Source organism: Echiichthys vipera, assembly GCF_963691815.1.
Source record: "Echiichthys vipera genome assembly, chromosome: 4".
Classification (NCBI taxonomy): domain Eukaryota; kingdom Metazoa; phylum Chordata; class Actinopteri; order Perciformes; family Trachinidae; genus Echiichthys; species Echiichthys vipera.
Genome location: NC_139829.1, coordinates 32548514 through 32569288, shown reverse-complemented (window position 1 = coordinate 32569288; position 20775 = coordinate 32548514). Strand labels below are relative to the sequence as shown.

The 20775-nt window shown below is 47.6% G+C and overlaps 1 protein-coding gene across 1 annotated transcript in view; it reads left to right on the top strand.

The window, feature by feature from the left end:
* The window catches only part of LOC310946017 (NMDA receptor synaptonuclear signaling and neuronal migration factor-like), a gene marked incomplete at its 3' end in the record, with an annotated part of 48335 nt that extends 29117 nt beyond the window's left edge, over nucleotides 1-19218 (top strand). Inside the window, exons 7-15 of the mRNA XM_083912292.1 lie at nucleotides 916-1005; nucleotides 2588-2715; nucleotides 2829-2912; nucleotides 5366-5399; nucleotides 6187-6257; nucleotides 8101-8180; nucleotides 8278-8380; nucleotides 16457-16532; nucleotides 19121-19218. Coding sequence (XP_083768418.1) covers nucleotides 916-1005; nucleotides 2588-2715; nucleotides 2829-2912; nucleotides 5366-5399; nucleotides 6187-6257; nucleotides 8101-8180; nucleotides 8278-8380; nucleotides 16457-16532; nucleotides 19121-19218 — 764 coding nt within the window. The remainder of the gene's footprint in view (nucleotides 1-915; nucleotides 1006-2587; nucleotides 2716-2828; nucleotides 2913-5365; nucleotides 5400-6186; nucleotides 6258-8100; nucleotides 8181-8277; nucleotides 8381-16456; nucleotides 16533-19120) is intronic.
* Nucleotides 19219-20775: the final 1557 nt, after the last annotated feature.

The following is a 20775-nucleotide window of genomic DNA, read 5'->3' as shown; positions in this document are numbered from 1 at the left end:
GCATGTAGAGGAAACCCTGCTCCAACACCATTTGGCACTTAGTCGACCCTTGTCCGGAGCTTTTCTGCTGATTCGGCGCGTTGAACCAGAGGCAGAAACGGTTCAGCTTAGAGCACGAGAAGAGACGCTCGGTTTGTTCCTGCCTCAATGCTGATGATTGAAAACGTACATGTCAACATGTTTGTTTGCTGTATCTCTGACACATTAGATTTTATTTTCAGTCAAATTTATGGACCAAGTTTTGTCATTATACTCCATCATTGTTAGTACTTCACAAATAAAGTTGATTCTGTTATCTAAATAATTAGACACTTAAGTCATTTTCCGAGCAATATGCCAAACAACTGGTTCCACATTCACAATTGTGAGGATTTGCTGCTTTTCGTTGTCTTATGAGATCGTAAACACACATTTCAGTCAGTACATTTGGACTGTTGTTTGGACTAACATCGATTTGAAGATGTCCCTTTGAGCTCTGGGAAGTTGTGATGGGCATATTTCATTATTTTATCACTAAATTTTATATCGATTGACTGGGAAAATAATCACAAGCTGCATTTGTAGTCACGACTGTGCTCTGTTGCACCTGTAAGCACACCCACGACGCACACACACACACCCTGGAGTACATCACTGCAACAAGGTGGGAAGTAAAATCAAATTAATAAAACGATTATTGACTTTTCAACACAATATACTTTGAATTAAAATCAAAAAGCTATTATTGAATTACCACATAGCCCCAATGTAAACAGAGTGCACCAGGCCAGACACCTCAAGGCAGACTGTTCTTCACACACACACTAGGTCGACAAGACAGAACCCTTCATTTGTGGGGTTGATGATCCTATTTGAAGAGTATGTGTGTGTGTGAGAGAGAGAGAGAGTGACTCTTCCACCCCCTAATTCCATCAGCCTTTGCCGACCGCCGAGCCAAGAGTTTCAGCCGCTCGTGGAGTGACCCTACACCCGTGAAGCCTGACTCACTGCATGACTCCAGAGACAGTGAGTCGACACTCTGCTGTGCTAAATACCGTAGGATGTATAAAATAGTATAGTTACTGTACGCAGCACATACATGCACACTTTTATACAGACTGTATAACTGACATTAAGTCCCCCATTGGTTTGTGGACTTCCATTTTGGAGTCTCAAGTTTGGCGTTGGCAGCCATCTTGGTATTTTGGAGCCAGAATTGAACATATTAGGACTTTAAAGTGAATTTCCAGCGTAAAATCCAGCTTTTTCGGTCTTTTTCGGCAAATACACTCATCAAATAAGCCATCGAGACATTTTTTTAAACTATTAACGGAGAATTCCTGGAGTGTCGCTAACGCGATTAGCTCGTGGCAGCACGATGAGAGCATTCAAAGGTCTTTTTTAACCACTAATCCTGCTGAAAATAACAGCAAACCTCTGCAGCAGCATGAGAAGAGTCCCTACACACAAAACAAAGCAGCAATGGGCTCCTTCCTTTGGGATTGACTTTGATAATCCACTTGAATGGACTTTACTATGAGAGGAGCTGGTACAGGGGCCAGTTGGTAAGTCTTTAAAACACTCTTTAATAAACTCTGGCTTCACTAACTACGCTGTTGCTGCTTTGTTTTGGGTGTAGGGACTCTTCTCATGCTGCTGCAGAGGTTTGCTGTTATTTTCAGCAGCATTAGTGGTTAAAAAAGACCTTTGAATGCCTTCACCGTGCCGCCCCGAGCTAATCACTGTTAGCAGCATTCGGCTGTTGGCGACTGTTAGCAGCTCTCTGGGATTTTTCCTTTAAAAGTTGTTACACGGGTGTTTTAACCGAAAAAGACCCTGGGATGATTTTTACGCTGGAATTGCACTTCTGCGTTGGCTTCACTTTCTGGACCCCAACACCACATCCATCTTTATTAAACAAAGACATGACACAACATGTGGAAACTCAAGCTTAAAAGAACACAGAAATATCAAAGCTACAGATAAACACACATGGATCGTGCCCATAAGCACACAGTCCCGTGCACCGTCTCACTGTAGTGTTCGACTGTCATTGTGTGTCCAGACTCTAGAGCATGGGTGTCAAACTGATCCAGTAAAGGGCCGTGTGGCTGCAGGTTTTCATTCCAACCAATCAAAAACACACCTGGTCCAACAAATCAACTGTGTGAAGACGGTTCAGGTGATTGAGTAAGTCGAGTCAGGTGTGTTCTTGCTTGGTTGGAATGAAAACCTGCAGCCACAGCGACTCTTTACTGGATCACTTTGACACCCCTGATATAGAGTTTATCTGAATATCTACTTCTGTTCTGCACATCTTTACTTGGCTGTTGCCTTCCATCCAATCAGCCGTCCTCATCTCTGTGGCAGTTGTCCATCTGCCTGTTGCTTCGTGTTGCAGCCGTCTGTCTGTGCCCGGATGCATAAAGAGAGTGTTATTGTCTAACGTCTGATTTCAACTTGTCTCGTCCTCCCCTCTGCGCGGGAGGAATAAAATAACAGGTGCAGCGCTTTTAAATGGAGCCGCCTCCGCTCTAATCTTGTTTGTGTGTTATCCTTTCATCTCGCCCTTTGTTCCTGTGTGTGTGTGTGTGTGTGTGTGAGCCAGGTGGCGAGCTTCAGACCTCCTCAGGGACTCTAGATGAAGGGCTGGATGAGGACACCGACTGGGAGGAAGAGAGGGAGGTGGAGCGAGTGGCATGTGAAGGGGAGGACTTCATCCCACCTAAAATCATGGTGAGGGTTGTGATAATCACCGTACATTTGACTTCAAAGTGAAACTAACTCTATCCGACATGCAGCCAAGGGTATCAGTGTTTATCTGTATGTTTCCTTTTCCTTTCCCACAGTTGATATCCTCCAAGGTGCCAAAGGCTGAATATGTCCCCAACATCATTCGCAGGGACGACCCCTCCATCATCCCTATTCTCTATGTGAGTTACAGCCATCGACAGCTTTACACTACTATTTTGTTTCAGGGTGACCCCAAATAGAGGAACATTTGACCGTTGACAGTTGATTTGACTGCCAATCTCAGTCGGATTGTCGCACTGGAGGATAATGGGGTCGTGAAACAAAGGATCACTGCATTGGAGCTATATGTGGGTATTAAACGGACTTGTACTTATGGTAAATAGTCCTGGACTCGTTACGTTCACCCATTCACACAGACATCCATGCACTGATGGCGAAGCCTACCTTCCCATCATCTCATCTAATCATCTAAACCACATTGAGCATGGGGAGCAATTTAGGGTTCAGTGTCGTGCCCGAGGACAGTTCAACATGGAGACGGCCGACCTTCCTCAGAGCCATATCCGCCACCATCGCCTCACGACACCATCCTGATCTGGCAAGCTCCATCGTATTTTACTCGCAGATCAGTCTGGTAACGCGCTATGGAGAAGTTTGCCAAGTCACCGAACCAATCAGTGTTGGTTTTGAGGCGGGTCGAAGTGTGACGCAACGAGATGTGACTGTATGGTGTAAACAACATGGCGGCTTCCACGGACGAGATGAGCACAGCTATGGAGCAAGACGCTCGCTAACAGGTTTTTCTCTGGATCCTTCTGTTGGGCATTTGATCCGTAAACATGCGTTACACAAACAGCGAATATCCTTTTCAGACATCCTGTAGCACGTCGTACGCTTCTGATCTGATTGGTTGATTTGGCCCGTATGTTGGTGATAGACAGATGGTTTATCCAATCAGCAACCAGTATTTTCGCCTCTTCCCAAAAGATCTTTAAACCAGAGTTCCCACCTGGAGGAGTCAGGTTACCGAAGTACATCACCAACATGGTTTCACACTCTTAAGCCCCCTTTCACACAGCCTGCTTGTGGCCTGTTTGTGAAAAGTACAAAGACGGGATCGGGGGAATCTAATGCGCCTCTGAGCCATTCACAGCCTGCGAAAGGGGGCTTGCCAGCAGCAGAAGACATCACGGAGCCACATCAGCAGAAAGCTGACGTCTGAATGTGAAGGGGACAGCCGACAGGGCGGAACGACAAACTAGACAACCCACAGGAGTGTGCAGTCAGTGTGCAGTGTGTAGTTCATCTCTGTCGTCCTTTCCACTGACAGCTGCGCTTCTATAATTCATAAAGTTGGCATTCAACGATTCGACGGGGTCAGAGTAGAAGTGAAAATGTGTTGGTTAGTTGGAAAACTTTTATATTTACAGCTGATCTGGCAAATATAATGGAAGGTTCACAAAATGTGAGGAGGACGGGACAAAGAAGTCGTGCAAAACAAATGAAATTAATTGAACAAAACTTTGCCGAACTAATCTCTGACTCACTCCCTCTGATCTCCACCAAACCAACCACACTAAACATCTCATCTTCAGCCTCTTATCCGGGGTCGGGTCTCGGGGGCAGCAGCTTTAGCAGGGGACCCCAAACTTCCCTTTCCTGGGCCACATTAACCAGCTCTAACTGGGGGATCCTGAGGCGTTCCCAAGCCAGTGTGGAGATCTAATCTCTCCACCTGGTCCTGGGTCTTCCCCGAGGCCTCCTCCCAGCTGGACGTGCCTGGAACACCTCCCTAGGGAGGCACCCAGGGGGCATCCTTACCAGATGATCCTGAACCACCTCAACTGGCTCCTTTCAACGCAAAGGAGCAGCGGCTCTACTCCGAGTTCCTCACGGATGCTGAACTTCTCCCCCTCTCTCTAAGGGAGACTCCAGCCCCCCTCCTGAGGAAACACATTTTGGTCGCTTGTACCCGCGACTTCGTTCTTTGGGTCCTGACCCAGCTTTCATGACCACAGGTGAGGGTAGGAACCAGGACTGAGCGGTAGATCCAGAGCTTTGTCTTCCTCAGCTCTCTTTTCGTCACAACGGTACGGTAGAGCGACTGCAGCTCCGCCCCCGCTGCTCCGATTCTCCGGCCAAACTCACGCTCCATCGTCCCCTCACTCGTGAACATGATCCTGAGGTACTTGAACTCCTTCACTTAAGGGGTAAGGACTCATTCCCTACCTGGAGTAAGCAATCCGCCGGTTTCCTGCTGATTTAGTGGCATGACACCACTAAAACAAAGCAGTCATATGATGGAATATGTGTACGGTTCATGATCAGATTGGCAAGAAGCGATGAGACCCCTAAACCTCTGACATTATCCACAAATACACAGATTCTAGAAGTGCGTATAGAAAGAGAGAGAGAGAGCAAACTACTGTGAAGAGGAATATTTTTATGATTGCGTAATTCCAGTTTAATCTGCCGTTGTAATCAAAATCTGAATGCCGTGTAATTGTGAAATAGAATAAAGGTGTAATCTGTGAGTGAGCTGACGCCAGCGGGGGGGTTCGAGTTGACTCTGATTTGTGGTGCGTGTGTTTTAATGACATAATAACTCTGTTTTCTCATCTTCTACTTTAAGGACCATGAACACGCCACCTTCGATGACATCCTCGGTGAGTGTGTGTGACACGTGTGTGTTATTTTAAACGTTAGCAGGTGAGAATGATTCTCCAAGTGTCAACGTGGAAAAGATGAGTGTGGGAGAAGTTTCAGCAGAGATGACTCATTATGTGTGTGTGTGTGTGTATGTTTGTGTCTGTGTGTGTATCCGTGTGTGTGCGTGTGTGTGTCTGTCTGTCTGTTTGGGTGTGTGTGTCTGTCTGTCTGTGTATCTGTGTGTGTATGTGTGTGTATGTATGTGTGTGTGTGTCTCTCTGTTTGTGTGTGTGTCTCTGTGTCTGTATCTGTGTGTGTATGTGTGTGTATGTATGTGTGTGTGTGTGTGTCTCTCTCTGTTTGTGTGAGTGTGTGTCTGTGTGTTCATCCGTGTGTGTGCGTGTGTGTGTCTGTCTCTCTGTTTGTGTGTGTGTTTCTGTCTGTGTGTGTGTCTGTATCTGTGTGTGTATGTGTGTGTGTCTGTCTGTCTGTCTGTGTGTTTGTGTCTGTGAGTGTGTGTCTCTCTCTCTGTCTATGTGTGTGAGTGTGTGTCTCTCTCTCTGTCTATGTGTGTGTGTGTGTGTCTCTCTCTCTCTGTCTTTCTGTCTGTATCTGTGTGTGTGTCTGTCTGTATCTGTGTGTGTCTGTGTGTCTCTCTCTCTCTCTCTGTCTGTCTGTATCTGTGTGTGTCTGTCTGTATCCGTGTGTGTGTGTGTGTGTGTGTGTGTATGCATCTCACCGTTCTGCCTGAGTGTGAAAAGTGACACCTCTCTCTGTGTGTGTGTGTGTGTGTCCCTCACCCAGAGGAGATAGAGAAGAAGCTGGCTGCGTACAGGAAAGGCTGCAGGATCTGGAGCATGCTCATTTTCTGCCAGGTGAGTGACAGAGACCGAGTGAGCCACACGAGTCCTCGCTAACTCAGGGATCCAAACACAAGAACTCTGTGTTACAATTTCAAATCTGAAAATCTTCTGATCACAACTCCCATCAACACGCAAGTCTAAGGGCGCACTCCCACTGTGCGTCCGTCCCGTGCCCCGTGCTTTAGGGTCCTTGTCCCCCCCTCCAGGCCCGTTTGTACTCACACTACCTGGGCCTCGGAGAATGCTTCTTGCTGCCTATACGTCATCACGCCGTAACACGTCACACGCATTGATGACGTCATGGCGATGCGTGGCTTTGTTTCCAGATCTTTCCGTAGACCTCAGAGTTTTTGTGCGTCTTGTCGACTGTTTTTCAATCTTTTCATCGACCAAATCTGCAGTAAACACTCCACCTCCGCATCACACCAACGTGAACCTTTCGCCGCCATTGTTGTTAAATGTCTGTGCATGGTCCCTCCTTCTTTTTTCTACGTCCAAACAGGCGCACAGGAAATGACCTCAGAACCGCTGTAGGCCTCGTGCTCGTACACGTGCGCACGCTCGTGCTCGTACATGTGCAAACGTGCTTTACAAAAGCACACCTCTCCCAAACGGGCCGTGGCCGGCAAGCGTGCCGCAGCTAGGCGCAGCTAGTTGCACTCACACTGGTCAAATGAACTAGACTTTACCCTGGACAGTGTGAGTGCGCCCTTAGATACAACCAAAACCTGTGATGTTGGACAAAAACAGAAGCTCGTGTAAAACCTTCAAACCTAAAAGTAATACAGTAATAATAATAATAACACAACTAAATCAAATATTAACTAGTAAAGCCGTCCGTAACACTTCAGCTCATCCCCGACATCATCTCCATGTGCACGACAACAACAATAAGAAGCCTAAACATGAGATGTGATGTCGATTATGCCGAGTAGATTTCATCAAAGGAGCACGAGCGTTACATTATTCAACAGGGCCGTGAATGAGAGCGGCGTGCATGTGGGAGACGTTATCAATGAGCATAAAAGATAAATACTAATAATCTGGAGCTCATCATTTCAGACTCTGCAGTATTCATGATAGATAGTGAGCTCAACATGATATCACAGCTTTCACTTATAAATGAATAAATGAATAATTAATGATTGTGAACTGATTTCTGAAACGATTAGAACTCATCTCATTGTTATAACATGTTATATCACATGAGCCAACGTCCTAATGTTAGCATCCTTCAATCCATAACAGCCAGTGAAGCTGCGTTCACACCAAACGCGACAGACGCAAATTGAGCAACAACTCTGCAATGTAAATGGCGCGATGACACGTGATTCAGGCGGAGGCGGCGCAAATTGAGCGTTTCGAGCGTCCGAAGCGACGCTAATAAAGTTAAAATATTTTACTTTTCAGACATTTTAGATCGTGTGGACGTACCCTTAGGGTGCATTCACACTGTCCATCCGTACCGTGCCCAGGTGGAGTGTTTACTGCAGATTTGGTCGATGAAAAGATTCAAAAACAGTCGACAAGACGCACAAAAAACTCCGAGGTCTACGGAAAGATCTGGAAACAAAGCCACGCATCGCCATGACGTCATCAATGCGTGTGACGTGTTACGGCGTGATGACGTATAGGCAGCAAGAAGCATTCTCCGAGGCCCAGGTAGTGTGAGTACAAACGGGCCTGGAGGGGGGGACAAGGACCCTAAAGCACGGGGCACGGGACGGACGCACAGTGTGAGTGCGCCCTAACTATTTATGAATTTCAACGTATGACACAGAGCGTTGTTTCATATTTCTATCATTAATGGTCAAATAAAGCTGAATGTATTGTAACACAAAGCCCTTTTCCCCAGGGAGGCCCGGGACATCTGTACCTGCTGAAGAATAAAGTGGCCACGTTTGCGAAGGTGGAGAAGGAAGAAGACATGATCCAGTGAGACGTGGTTTTCTATTTGTTCCACAACTCAGAGCACACACCTTTTCTAAATCCCTGTCCCTTTAACCTCCCTCCTCCTCTCCTGTGTGTCCAGGTTCTGGCGGCGGCTCAGCAAGCTGATGAGTAAGCTGAACCCGAAGCCCAACCTCATCCACATCATGGGCTGCTACGTGCTGGGGAGCGCCAACGGAGAAAAGGTAGTTGTCTCTGACGCCATGACGAGCCTCAGACTCCCACGCTGCTCTAGTTAGTGTGAGGGTTTACTTTAGAAGTCTGCATCGAACATAGTTATTCACACACACACTCACACGCCATATGCTGCGTGTCTGTAGCAGCGTGCAGATGAATCATTCGGACCATATGTTTGCTTTGTCTCTTCATAGCACAGTCTAAAGAGCTGAACGAGCACTTTTTGCACAACAAAAGTTAAAGAGGGGCAGTTTTTGTGTGTGCAAAAGATAAAAATGTACAAGAAATGGATTTTTTCATGAATCATAGGGACGAGTGTGTAAGTTATGACTCCGCCATCGCTGGTGCCCGGCTGCAGCTCCAGTCCTGCTGTCGGGCTGCAGCTCTGGTCCTGCTGTCGGGCTGCAGCTCCGGTCCTGCTGTCAGGCTGCAGCCCTGGTCCTGCTGTTGGGCTGCAGTTCTGGTCCTGCTCTCGGGCTGCAGCTCTGGTCCTGCTGTCAGGCTGCAGCTCTGGTCCTGCTGTCAGGCTGCAGCTCTGGTCCTGCTGTCAGGCTGCAGCTCTGGTCCTGCTGTCAGGCTGCAGCCCTGGTCCTGCTTTTGGGCTGCAGCTCCGGTCCTGCTGTCGGGCTGCAGCTCCGGTCCTGCTGTCAGGCTGCAGCTCTGGTCCTGCTGTAGGGACCTGCTGCTGTCGGGCTGCAGCTCCGGTCCTGCTGTAGGGACCTGCTGCTGTCGGGCTGCAGGTCCGGTCCTGCTGTCGGGCTGCAGCTCCGGTCCTGCTGTCAGGCTGCAGCTCTGGTCTTGCTGCCGGGCTGCAGCTCTGGTCCTGTTGTCGGGCTGCAGCCCTGGTCTTGCTGTCAGGCTGCAGCTCCGGTCCTGCTGTCAGGCTGCAGCTCCGGTCCTGCTGTCAGGCTGCAGCTCCGGTCCTGCTGTCAGGCTGCAGCTCTGGTCCTGCTGTAGGGACTTGCTGCTGTCGGGCTGCAGGTCCGGTCCTGCTGCAGCTCTGGTCCTGCTGTTGGGCTGCAGCTCCGGTCCTGCTGTCGGGCTGCAGCTCTGGTCCTGCTGTCAGGCTGCAGCTCCGGTCCTGCTGTCAGGCTGCAGCTCCGGTCCTGCTGTCGGGCTGCAGCTCTGGTCCTGCTGTCAGGCTGCAGCTCTGGTCCTGCTGCAGCTCTGGTCCTGCTGTCAGGCTGCAGCTCTGGTCCTGCTGCAGCTCTGGTCCTGCTGTCAGGCTGCAGCTCTGGTCCTGCTGCAGCTCTGGTCCTGCTGTCAGGCTGCAGCTCTGGTCCTGCTGTCGGGCTGCAGCTCTGGTCCTGCTGTCAGGCTGCCACGCAGCACAGGCAGGGGAGGAGACACGCGCAGCACTTTGGAATGACAGGAGAATAGACTCCTTGACACCCACTCAATAAAGCTACACCCACTCGCCCTCGCTGCAATTAAGCCCTCACACATTTACCCACACAACCCCCACCTCCTCCAATCCCCCGCTACGACCCTTCCCCCCCCACAGAGGCTGGTGCACACTCACTTTACGCAGGCACACACACAGCATATGCACATGCCCACACACTGAAATATTCATTCTTCCTCATGCAGCCCCATCTACAACCACTGTCCTACTGCTTCTTGTGCTTGCTTACTGCTGTACCAGCATTGTTCTGCACTTTGGTGGGAAAAAAACACAGTCGAGCTTCTTGTGGTCACTCCATAAACAAGACTGCCTTTGCAATAAAAAATGGTTGTGGAACATCAGAGGTAGGTGGAGGGTGAAGGCCATGAAAAGCGTATTGTATGCCTCTTGTACCTCACGACCTCAGTGCTTTAAACCAGAAGTGTTTACTGCAGCATGAAGCTGAGGAGGCAGCCAGGACGCTGAGAGACAAACGGCGGAGCCTGATAATGATGCCACATATAGAGAATAGTTATTAATATAGAATATTAGAGTGAGACACGGCAGTATCGTTCTTTTTCATGATGATTTTGTGCTATTTTACTTACATAATATTTAGTTTTCTTTCATACGGAGCCCCCCCAAGGGTCAAGACTACATCTGTGTTATTGCGTTCCTTCACAACAGTTTGCGTGTCCTCAGAATCCTTTTGAGTTCTCATCGTGCAGCATCATAGATTCATTCGATCCCAGGTGCCCGAGTGAGAAGTTTCACATGTGCATGCTGTTGAAAGGAGGCGACCCATTTGAGGTAATTGTTGTAATTTGATGCATGAAGACGCTCGTCAGTCTGTGACTAAGGGCGCACTCCCACTGTGCCTCCGTCCCGTGCCCCGTGCTTTAGGGTCCTTGTCCCCCCCTCCAGGCCCGTTTGCACTCACACTACCTGGGCCTCGGAGAATGCTTCTTGCTGCCTATACGTCATCACGCCGTAACACGTCACGCGCATTGATGACGTCATGGCGATGCGTGGCTTTGTTTCCAGATCTTTCCGTAGACCTCGGAGTTTTTGTGCGTCTTGTCGACTGTTTTTGAATCTTTTCATCGACCAAATCTGCAGTAAACACTCCACCTCCGCATCACACCAACGTGAACCTTTCACCGCCATTGTTTTAAATGTCCGCGCATGGTCCCTCCTTCTTTTTTCTATGTCCCAACAGGCGCACAGGAAATGACCTCAGAACCGCCGTAGGCCTCGTGCTCGTACACGTGTGCATGCTCGTGCTCGTACATGTGCAAACGTGCTTTACTAAAGCCCACCTCTCCGAAACAAACGTCAAACGAACCAGACTTTAGCCGTGAAACGTGCTGGGGCACGGTACGGATGGACAGTGTGAGTGCGCCCTTAAGATACGTTTCTTCACACAGGCTAAAGCACACTGGCACACAGAGCCGGTAACTTTTCCCACATGTTAATACTGACAAAGCTGTTGCACATCCCAACATGAAAGCTGCCACAAGCAAATCTATTTATCTCTGCTTCACCTTGTTATTATTTATTTTGATCCAGTCAGTCCCACCTAAAGGTTCGTTAGAATAGCCTGTTATTTAGTCTGGATGCTCGCTACAGAGTCACAGGTTGAGTTTTATTGAGGAAAATAGATTTTATTTTAAGACTGTTGACTGTTTTCAGATTTGTGGAGCGATAAAAAGAGAAAATCCCTTTGGAAAAAACCTTTAACTCAAATATGTCAACACGTTGAACTTTAATTTAGACACTTAAAGGTGTTTCTCTACTATTAAACTCTGCAGCTGAGCCAACTAAAGGCCACTACGTCTCTTGTGCTTGGGCACGTCATTTCCACGTATAAAGAGGTCCTAGCTGTGCCCTGTGACATTTGGCTTCCTCTCCACAGTGACTCAGTTCCCGTAATACACGGGGGAAGAAGAGCAAAAAATGATTCGCTGCGTTCCCCCTGCTGATGCTTGTTTGCGCTCCTGCAAGCTCAGCTGGCGAGCCACTATTAATAGACTGACTGACTGAGCTGCCTTCAGATGATGCTCGCACTGCTCCTCACAGCTCTATCAGCCATCTTACATCTTACGCTGCGAGTGTAGAAGAAAAGAACCAGCCGCGGATTAAAGTCCTCCTCAGTGTCAATCAAGCTAGTGTGAGATATGGAGCACTGAGGCTGAGGCTGCTAAAGCTGCTGCAGACACTCTGTTAGTCCCGGCAAGCACTCACACTGTCCATCCGCACCGTGCCCAAACACGTTTCACGGGTAAAGTCCAGTTCCTTTGACCAGTGTGAGTGCAACCGTACCGGGTCTAGGAACGGCACGCTTGCCGTCCACGGCCCGTTTGGGAGAGGTGGGCTTTTGTAAAGCATGTTTGTACGTGTACGAGCACGAGCGTGCACACGTGTACGAGCACGAGGCCTACGGCTGTTCTGAGGTCATTTCCTGTGCGCCTGTTGGGACGTAGAAAAAAGAAGGAGGGACCATGCGCGGACATTTAAAACAATGGCGGCGAAAGGTTCACGTTGGTGTGATGCGGAGGTGGAGTGTTTACTGCAGATTTGGTCGATGAAAAGATTCAAAAACAGTCGACAAGACGCACAAAAACTCAGAGGTCTACGGAAAGATTTGTAAACAAAGCCACGCATCGCCATGACGTCATCAATGCGTGTGACGTGTTACGGCGTGATGACGTATAGGCAGCAAGAAGCATTCTCCGAGGCCCAGGTAGTGTGAGTACAAACGGGCCTGGAGGGGGGGACAAGGACCCTAAAGCACGGGGCACGGGACGGAGGCACAGTGGGAGTGCGCCCTAAGTCTCCTACATCTCTGTCATGTTAAAGAAAATAAGAACTGATCTTACATACGAGGTCATATGGGGATTACCTTTCCAGATCCAGTCCATCCTGACTGTGTGCTGCGAACTTTCAAAAATGTTCATGATGAATTTTTGTAAGTTTCGGACCCAGAGAGACACCAAATTTCTCTCTTTTGTTGCGTCTCAAGCTCAAAAAGTTTGGGAACCCCTGCTGGAGGGAACTCTCTACACTTTTATGTTGAAACTCCAGGGAAAACCAAAAAGCAGCGGGAATTCTTCTTTGAACTGAAGCCTCCTGGAGATGAAACCTGAAAATGCTACCTCGCTGCTATAGGCTCCGTGTGTGATAGCACACCAGCTGGCACCGGACCAGTCCCCGCGGAGCAAGAGAAGGGACATGGGAGGTGAGGTGGAACAAGAGGGAGGTGGAGGTGGCAACAAAGGTGTGGAGCGGCTCAAAGGCAGCCTTCCAGATAAACACATGCTAATGGGAGGAGACAGCTGATGTGTTCATCAGTATCCCAAACAGCGTGACGCTCTGATGAACCGTGAAGACTGTCGCCACTGGATGCCAACAGTGACTAAGGCACGGCACCTGTAACACCCACGCTTCAAACAACCTGGGAAAAAGTGGGTCGAAGAAAACAGTGTGGTGTGCCTGCGATCAAATCTGATTAACGCGTTATTTATCAAATTTATGGCATTTTCCACGGCATGGTACCAACTCAGCTTGGCTCAGCTTGGCACCCCGGCACAGCAAGGATGTCCTTTGTCCTTTTAAATATCATAAGGCTTCTCGAATTCAGGAGTTTGTTGGATTACTACAGACATCCCTTTTATTACGTAAGTTGCAAAGTAATTAGCGAAGCTGGAGGAGCAGTAAAACAACAAAAACCATCCCCCATTGCTTTAATATTTTAAAGCTTTGTTAATGAAGCAGCTAAATCAGGAGATGTAAGCTTTTCATCAGCACTTTCCAAATGCCTGTCTCTCTCTCGTCTCCTGCACAGACGTGAGTTGAATCTCACAACAGCTCTAACTGGGGGATCCTGAGGCGTTCCCAGGCCAGTGTGGAGATCTAATCTCTCCACCTGGTCCTGGGTCTTCCCCGAGGCCTCCTCCCAGCTGGACGTGCCTGGAACACCTCCCTAGGGAGGCGCCCAGGGTTCATCCTTACCAGATGATCCTGAACCACCTCAACTGGCTCCTTTCAACACAAAGGAGCAGCGGCTCTACTCCGAGTTCCTCACGGATGCTGAACTTCTCCCCCTCTCTCTAAGGGAGACTCCAGCCCCCTCCTGAGGAAACACATTTCAGACGCTTGTACCCGCGACCTCGTTCTTTGGGTCATGAATCTCACAACATGGTAAACTCCAATTTAGCATCCCCTCAGCGCGCTTTGAACCTCAACCGAGGTCCTAACAAAAGTACCAGGTAGCTGCCAGGTGCTATCCACAAATGTTGCTAATGGAAACCAAAAAAACATGTGTGTAGGAGAGGAGGCCCTTCGTAAGGTCAGCGATTGGTTGTCGAGCGCGTCATTCAGAAACGGACATGTCATCGTGAAAGACCAATCACACGTCACTGGGACCCATTTACAGTTGGTCTGCTGCTGTCGTCACTGACTTCCCTGAAACCTCAATTGCAGCTTCGTCGGCCATTTATAATCCTGCCAACAATTACATATATGCTGTAGCACTATGAACAAACTACCACATGCATCCTATCGAGCTGACTGAACAGCTAAGGCAGCAGGATTAATCAAGCCTGGCTGTGAGCCTGGTCTGGATCAGACTGACCTCTCAGAATAAATCTCCATGGTAACTCATGTGTCATGGATACAGTAAACCAGGATAACAGGGAAATGCCTCATCAAGGTTTTGTGCAATAGCCCCCGGGTGTCGAGTTGCTCACACACACATATCGTCGTTTCACGTGTAAGTAAAGTGAGAGCCTTTATGTAACGGTCACCATCGTCACCATGACTTCAACAGAGAGATGAAGCCAGCAGTGACAAGCTTACCTGACGGTGCCAACGCACTTTTATACCTCAAAATATAGAGAATAGAAATATTTTATTGATCCCAAACTGGGAAATTGCAGTATATTATATACATATATATGTGAGCATTCATAGCAACGTCGCTTTTGGATCCTTCGATGTCGGCTCTTCCTATCATTGTGAATTCACCAAGTGTTGGATTGTTTACACACTAATAGGGAACATGAGCTGGGTTTAGACCGTCGTGAGACAGGTTAGTTTTACCCTACTGATGTGTATATATATATATATATATATATATATATATATATGTATATCTGAGGAGCTCTTTTCCAAAACGCTACAAATCCATTTTAATAGTTTTCAGGAAAATAACATTTTTACCCGGACCCACACATTTGGTTAATATTCAGTTTATCTTGTCAGAATGTTTTTTATGGCTCAGTCTGAACATGTTGAACGGACGGACGACACAAAAAATTCTTCAGAGCGCCGCCATGTTGGATTGCATAGAACGCTCCCTGTGTTCTGATTGGTCGAGAGGACGTATCGCATTAAGGCTAAAAATAGGTTTGGCGCTGGTCGCGGTTTGGAAAGGAACTGCATCTTGAGACCATTTTAAACAGGGACTCTCTCAACTTTTAACTCTTTAGCTTTTTGAGTCGCTCTGTTTTTTCCTCGTGGTCATTTTGAGTCATTTTCAGTCGCTATTTGTTTGGTTTTGGTCGTTTTTAATGACTTTGGGTCAAGTTGTGGTCATTTAACAACTATTTACAGTCATTCTACATGTCTTTGTAGTCATTTTACATACTTTTGTGAGAGTTTTGCATCCACTGAGTTATTTTGCACTTTTATCTGTGTTTTTACGTCGATTTTTAGTTGATTTACATTTATTTGTGGTCATTTTGAGTCATTTTCAGTCACTATTTGTTTGGTTTTGGTCGTTTGTAATGACTTTGGGTCAATTTGTGGTCATTTTACAACTACTTACGGTCATTCCACATGTCTTTGTGAGTTATTTTGCACTTTTATCTGTGTTTTTACGTCGATTTTTAGTTGATTTGCATTTATTTGTGGTAATTTTGAGTCATTTGTAGTCACTATTTGTTTGGTTTTGGTTGTTTAGTGTCATTTTGTTTCTCTTTGTAATAGCTTTAGGTCAATTCGTGGTCATTTTGCACACCTTTGTGATTGTTTTGCATCCATGTTTTGGTAATTTTGCACCTTTTGTGGCGTTTTTACGTCAATTTTTAGTTGATTTGCATTTATTTGTGGTCATTTTCAGTCATTTTCAGTCGCTATTTGTTTGGTTTTGGTTGTTTAGTGTCATTTTGGAAAGGAACTGCATCTTGAGACCATTTTAAACAGGGAAATAAAGCGATTTGGCAGAAACACTGATGAAGCAGTGAAAAGGTTCTGTAAACAGCAAAGTGGCTCAAACTAATTTTGTTAAAATTTGGCTTTTATCTCGTTTTGGAAAAGAGCTCTTCATATATATATATATATATATATATATATATATATATATACACACTATATACTGTTTATATATATATATTTGTTCATTAACAACTGGATAAATGATCAGTTATTTGGTTTGTCACGATACATCCCCTCTGACAGAGAGCATTAGCCCGAGTGCCTGTCACTTACGCTCAGCGGGGTAAGTGGCACATTGACCTTTTCACTTGCGCTCAGCGGCAGTGCTGCATGAACAGACTCAGAGTGCTGCTCTCTGCACACAGCCACATCCCTGCACCATCATCGCTGCGTTTGTTTTCATTTCACAAATTGCCCGGTGGCATCTGGAATGAAGTATTCCCCCTCTGACTCTTCCTCTGTGTCTCTCCTTCTCTCCCTGCAGCTGATTCAGACTCTGAAGAAGCTGATGAGACCCGTCTCGGTAGACTTTAAGTCCCCACTGGAGCTGTCTGCAGAGGGTGAGAGACCTACACACACACCAGCAGTTACAAACTCACGCGTGCTAGATTGCTAGATCTGGTGTCTTCACACAGATGTGGTTACTCCACCTACACCACAAAAGACTTGCATGCACCGCAACACGCGCACACACGCAGGAAGGTGAGCCTTTTGTTCTGAGCCAGATGTGTGAACATGTGATTAGACTAAGAGTGAGCGCGCTGTTTGAGTTCTCTCAGTGTGTGCTTAGGCTGAATTCAGTTATGTATTTTATGTCTCTTTAGATGAAGTTGCAGTTAAAAGAATGTTAGTTAGCATGCAAAGACTTTGTGTCTTATGAAACATAGCTAGTGAAGTCCGAATTAAGTCGTCTAGATGGAGCTCTCTGTTCAACAAAGGGTTGAAAACGCTCTGAGGGCGCACTCGCACTGTCCATCCGTACCGTGCCCAAGCACGTTTCACGGCTAAAGTCTAGTTCCTTTGACCTCATACGTTGAGTGCAACCGTACCGCGTCTACGTCCACGGCCCGTTTGGGAGAGGTGGGCTTTAGTAAAGCACGTTTGCACGTGTACGAGCACGAGCGTGCGAATGTGTACGAGCACGAGGCCTACGGCGGTTCTGAGGTCATTTCCTGTGCGCCTGTTGGGACATAGAAAAAAGAAGGAGGGACCATGCGCGGACATTTAAAACAATGGCGGCGAAAGGTTCACGTTGGTGTGATGCGGAGGTGGAGTGTTTACTGCAGATTTGGTCGATGAAAAGATTCAAAAACAGTCGACAAGACGCACAAAAACTCAGAGGTCTACGGAAAGATCTGGAAACAAAGCCACACATCGCCATGACGTCATCAATGCGCGTGACGTGTTACGGCGTGATGACGTATAGGCAGCAAGAAGCATTCGCCGAGGCCCAGGTAGTGTGAGTACAAACGGGCCTGGGCCACGGGGTGAGAGGGAGGGGGAACAAGTAAAGCCTTCCAAGCCTTCAGTAGATAGGACAGACAGGAAATGGGGTGAGTGAGAGAGAGATGGGGAGACATGCAGCATAGGGCCGCAGGTCGGAGTCGAACCCGCGTCGGCTGCATCCAGGACCTTCAGCCTCTTTACATGCCACCAGTGGCCCTGTTGGAGAATATTTGATTGGTGCGCCCTTGGTTTGAACTACAGTTCTCTGCCAGTAATGCTGCAGTACCAGCACCGCTTCAGGTTGGACAAATGGATGGCCTCAAATCAGCAGGCACGTCCTTTATTTTGAAAATACCAACGCCGTGAGTAATGACGCCACGGCAGAAAATCATTTAGAGCTCAGTGACCCCGCTCCTGCCTCAATGACTGTATTGTCAGCGAAGCTCGGTTTCATCAATACTCCGACAGCCGCTGAGTCCGTTTGTATTGATCTGATACCGAACGCTTCATCTTAATGGAGAATAAATGGAACGACACTTAAAGCAGATCAAACCGAGGCGTGTCTCATGTCCGTAACATGAAGTGGATGGAAATCAGCAGCTGCACAGGAGGCACATTAATATACTGAGATATCCAAACACATATATCACGCCACACACTGAGGATGATTAAATAAGCAGAGAGTGTGTTTGCACCCGGTGAGTCGCGGCGGGTTACACCTGCCCCTCCCCCCTCCTCCTCGCAGTGTAAAAATCGAAAAAGTTCATTTATTATGAAGGTTATGATGGATGAGTGGTCAACGCAGGACTTTCACCCAGGAGGCCTGGTTTGAGCCCCGTGAGGAACTGATGTTAGCACTTTGTTGATTTGGTTTTTATCACGATTAGGTTTAGGAAACAGAACCATGTGGGTTAGTTTAGGAAACCAAACTACCATATTTTCCGCACTACAAGTTGCACCTAAAAACCTTCACATGTCTCAAAAGCCGACAGTGCGCCTTATAACCCGGTGCTCCTTATATATGGACCAATATTGAGCCACAACACGTCTCCAACTACGGTGAGCAGCCGCCGACTCTATTTTCCCCCGTAGAAGAAGTAACGCGCGGTGCATGTTGAGATATACGACTGCGTGAAGCGTGCCGTTTCATTTCCATGTGTGTGTTTGTGTAAAGAGCCCAAAATGGCTCCTGTTAAGAGACACGCTTACGACGCAGAGTTTCAACTCAAGGCCATTAGTCACGCAGTAGAACACGGGAATAGAGCAGCAGCCAGAGAGTTGAACATGAACCAATCAATGGTGCCGAAGTGGAGGAAGCAACAAGACGACCTCCCCTGACTGTTGTGTTGACGTTCCCTTTAGCGCAGCTCCATCTAATGGATGCAGAACGTAACCCCAGCCTCGACTGTAGCGTCTGTTCTATGCTCCTTATAACAAGTTTCAAAATAAGACATTCATTGAAGGTGCGCGTTATAATGTGGTGCGCCTTATAGTGCTGAAAATACGTTACTTGCTAAGGTTTAGGAAACCGAACTCCTTGGTTAGGTTCACCCCAACATTGTCGGCTACTGACACCTGGGTGCAACTAGAATCTGCCTGAAATAAGCAGAGGATGACAGAGGATGGGTAGTGTTCTTTGAGCTCAGGTTTCCCAGTTGTGTAACCTTGATCCCGTTTTCTCCGTTTTGTCTTCCGTCCGCAGGCAAAGAGATGATCGAGACGTACTTTGACTTCCGTTTGTTCCGCCTGTGGAAAAGCCGCCAGCACTCAAAGCTGTTGGACTACGACGACCTCTTGTGACCTGACCGGTGTTCTGTGGTCGGCCATGTGTTATCTCACATCTCTGAGCTTGCTGTACGGTGACAGGGCGTTTGGTTGAAGGGTCCCCCCCAGAGAGGCTCGGAGACGGGGCTGTGCGGCGGAGCTGGAGCAGCAGCGCAGTTGGGTCTTTTTTCCCCCCACCTCTGAGGCGACAGGGTGGCCCTGTAGATTCAGCCGGCGGTGTGCTTTTTCCTCCCTTCTCCATTTTCACTTTCTGCCTCTCTCTCAGAGAAAAGAGAAAGAAAAGGACAAGAAGCAAAGGGACTCATCATCCTGGCCTCAATGTGTCAGAACACACGAACCAGAGTTAGATGCCTGAGTTCAGAGAGGACGTCGGATGAAAGAGTGACGGCCGAGAACAGACAGAACTCCTCCTTTCCTCAGCTCCTTTTGCCTTTAGCCGACCTGTCTGCTCTTTAAAGATGGAGGCTCACGAGGATGGAAGTCTTTGTCGGGCGTGGAAAGGACTCACGAGGGAATTAGAGCTTATATGTAAATAATAATAAACAAGTGCTTACTGGAGCCTTAGAGAATAGATTTCCAGCATCTCTCTCCGCGCCGTCACGTGAATATCTTTTAATTAGTCCAATTTAGAAGAGATTAAAGAGTTGTCTATTTAACACAGCTTCTTTTTTATTTATTTCAAATATATGTACTAGTATTTCGTACGGACTGTTGTATTAACTCAGGTGAAATCCCTCGTTTGATACTAAGACTCGTCCTCACTGTCGGCGACACACTGTAGATCTGAACCCAGGCCTTCGTCCTCCGCACGCGGTCATCCTCAGCGGGACGTAGAGGCCGTCAGGGATGTCGTGTTTTAATGTGTGCGCGGAGAGCTGAGGTTTTCTATATTTTCATAGTCAACTGTAGCGGAACAGACGGATGTATCCACGCATGTTTCACCTTTCATGTTTCAACGGTACGGCATTGATGTGACCCCGCCGAGCCAACACTCGCCGTTCCTTCGTCAGCTGCCGATCCTTTCTTAGCGCGTTTGTGTCGCATGTGCGTGTCCGCGGCGTACTCGCGGTTCGTTGCAGTCGGGGACTATTGCGCCGGACTCTTCACACCTTGGCGGTGTCTTTATAAATGAGTCAAAATAACAAACGTACATACTGTATATTTATTTCAACGCTTGATTTACTCGCCTTTCCTTTTCGGAGTAAATTAGAATTTCTCTTTTAAGACTTGAATCACTCAAAGTAGCAAAGGAGTGGTAGAGGTGATGCTTTCCTTTCTTTGGCTTATTTGTGGCCCTCCTCACCACCAAAACTGTTGTTTCTGTTTTAATACACACACACACACACACACACACACACACAATTTAAAGCCAGCGCTCTAGCATTCCACCGAGTATCACAATATGAAGGTCTGCGTCTCGAATACAGTCCTAGCCATACCCATTGACATCCACTTTAAAACGTCGGGATACTTTGTCTAACTGACGTTTATTCTGTATATTATTAACAGTAAAACACGTAAAGAAGCACTGCAGCATTTTGAAACTGCACTTCCACTCTGTTGGGGGTCTAA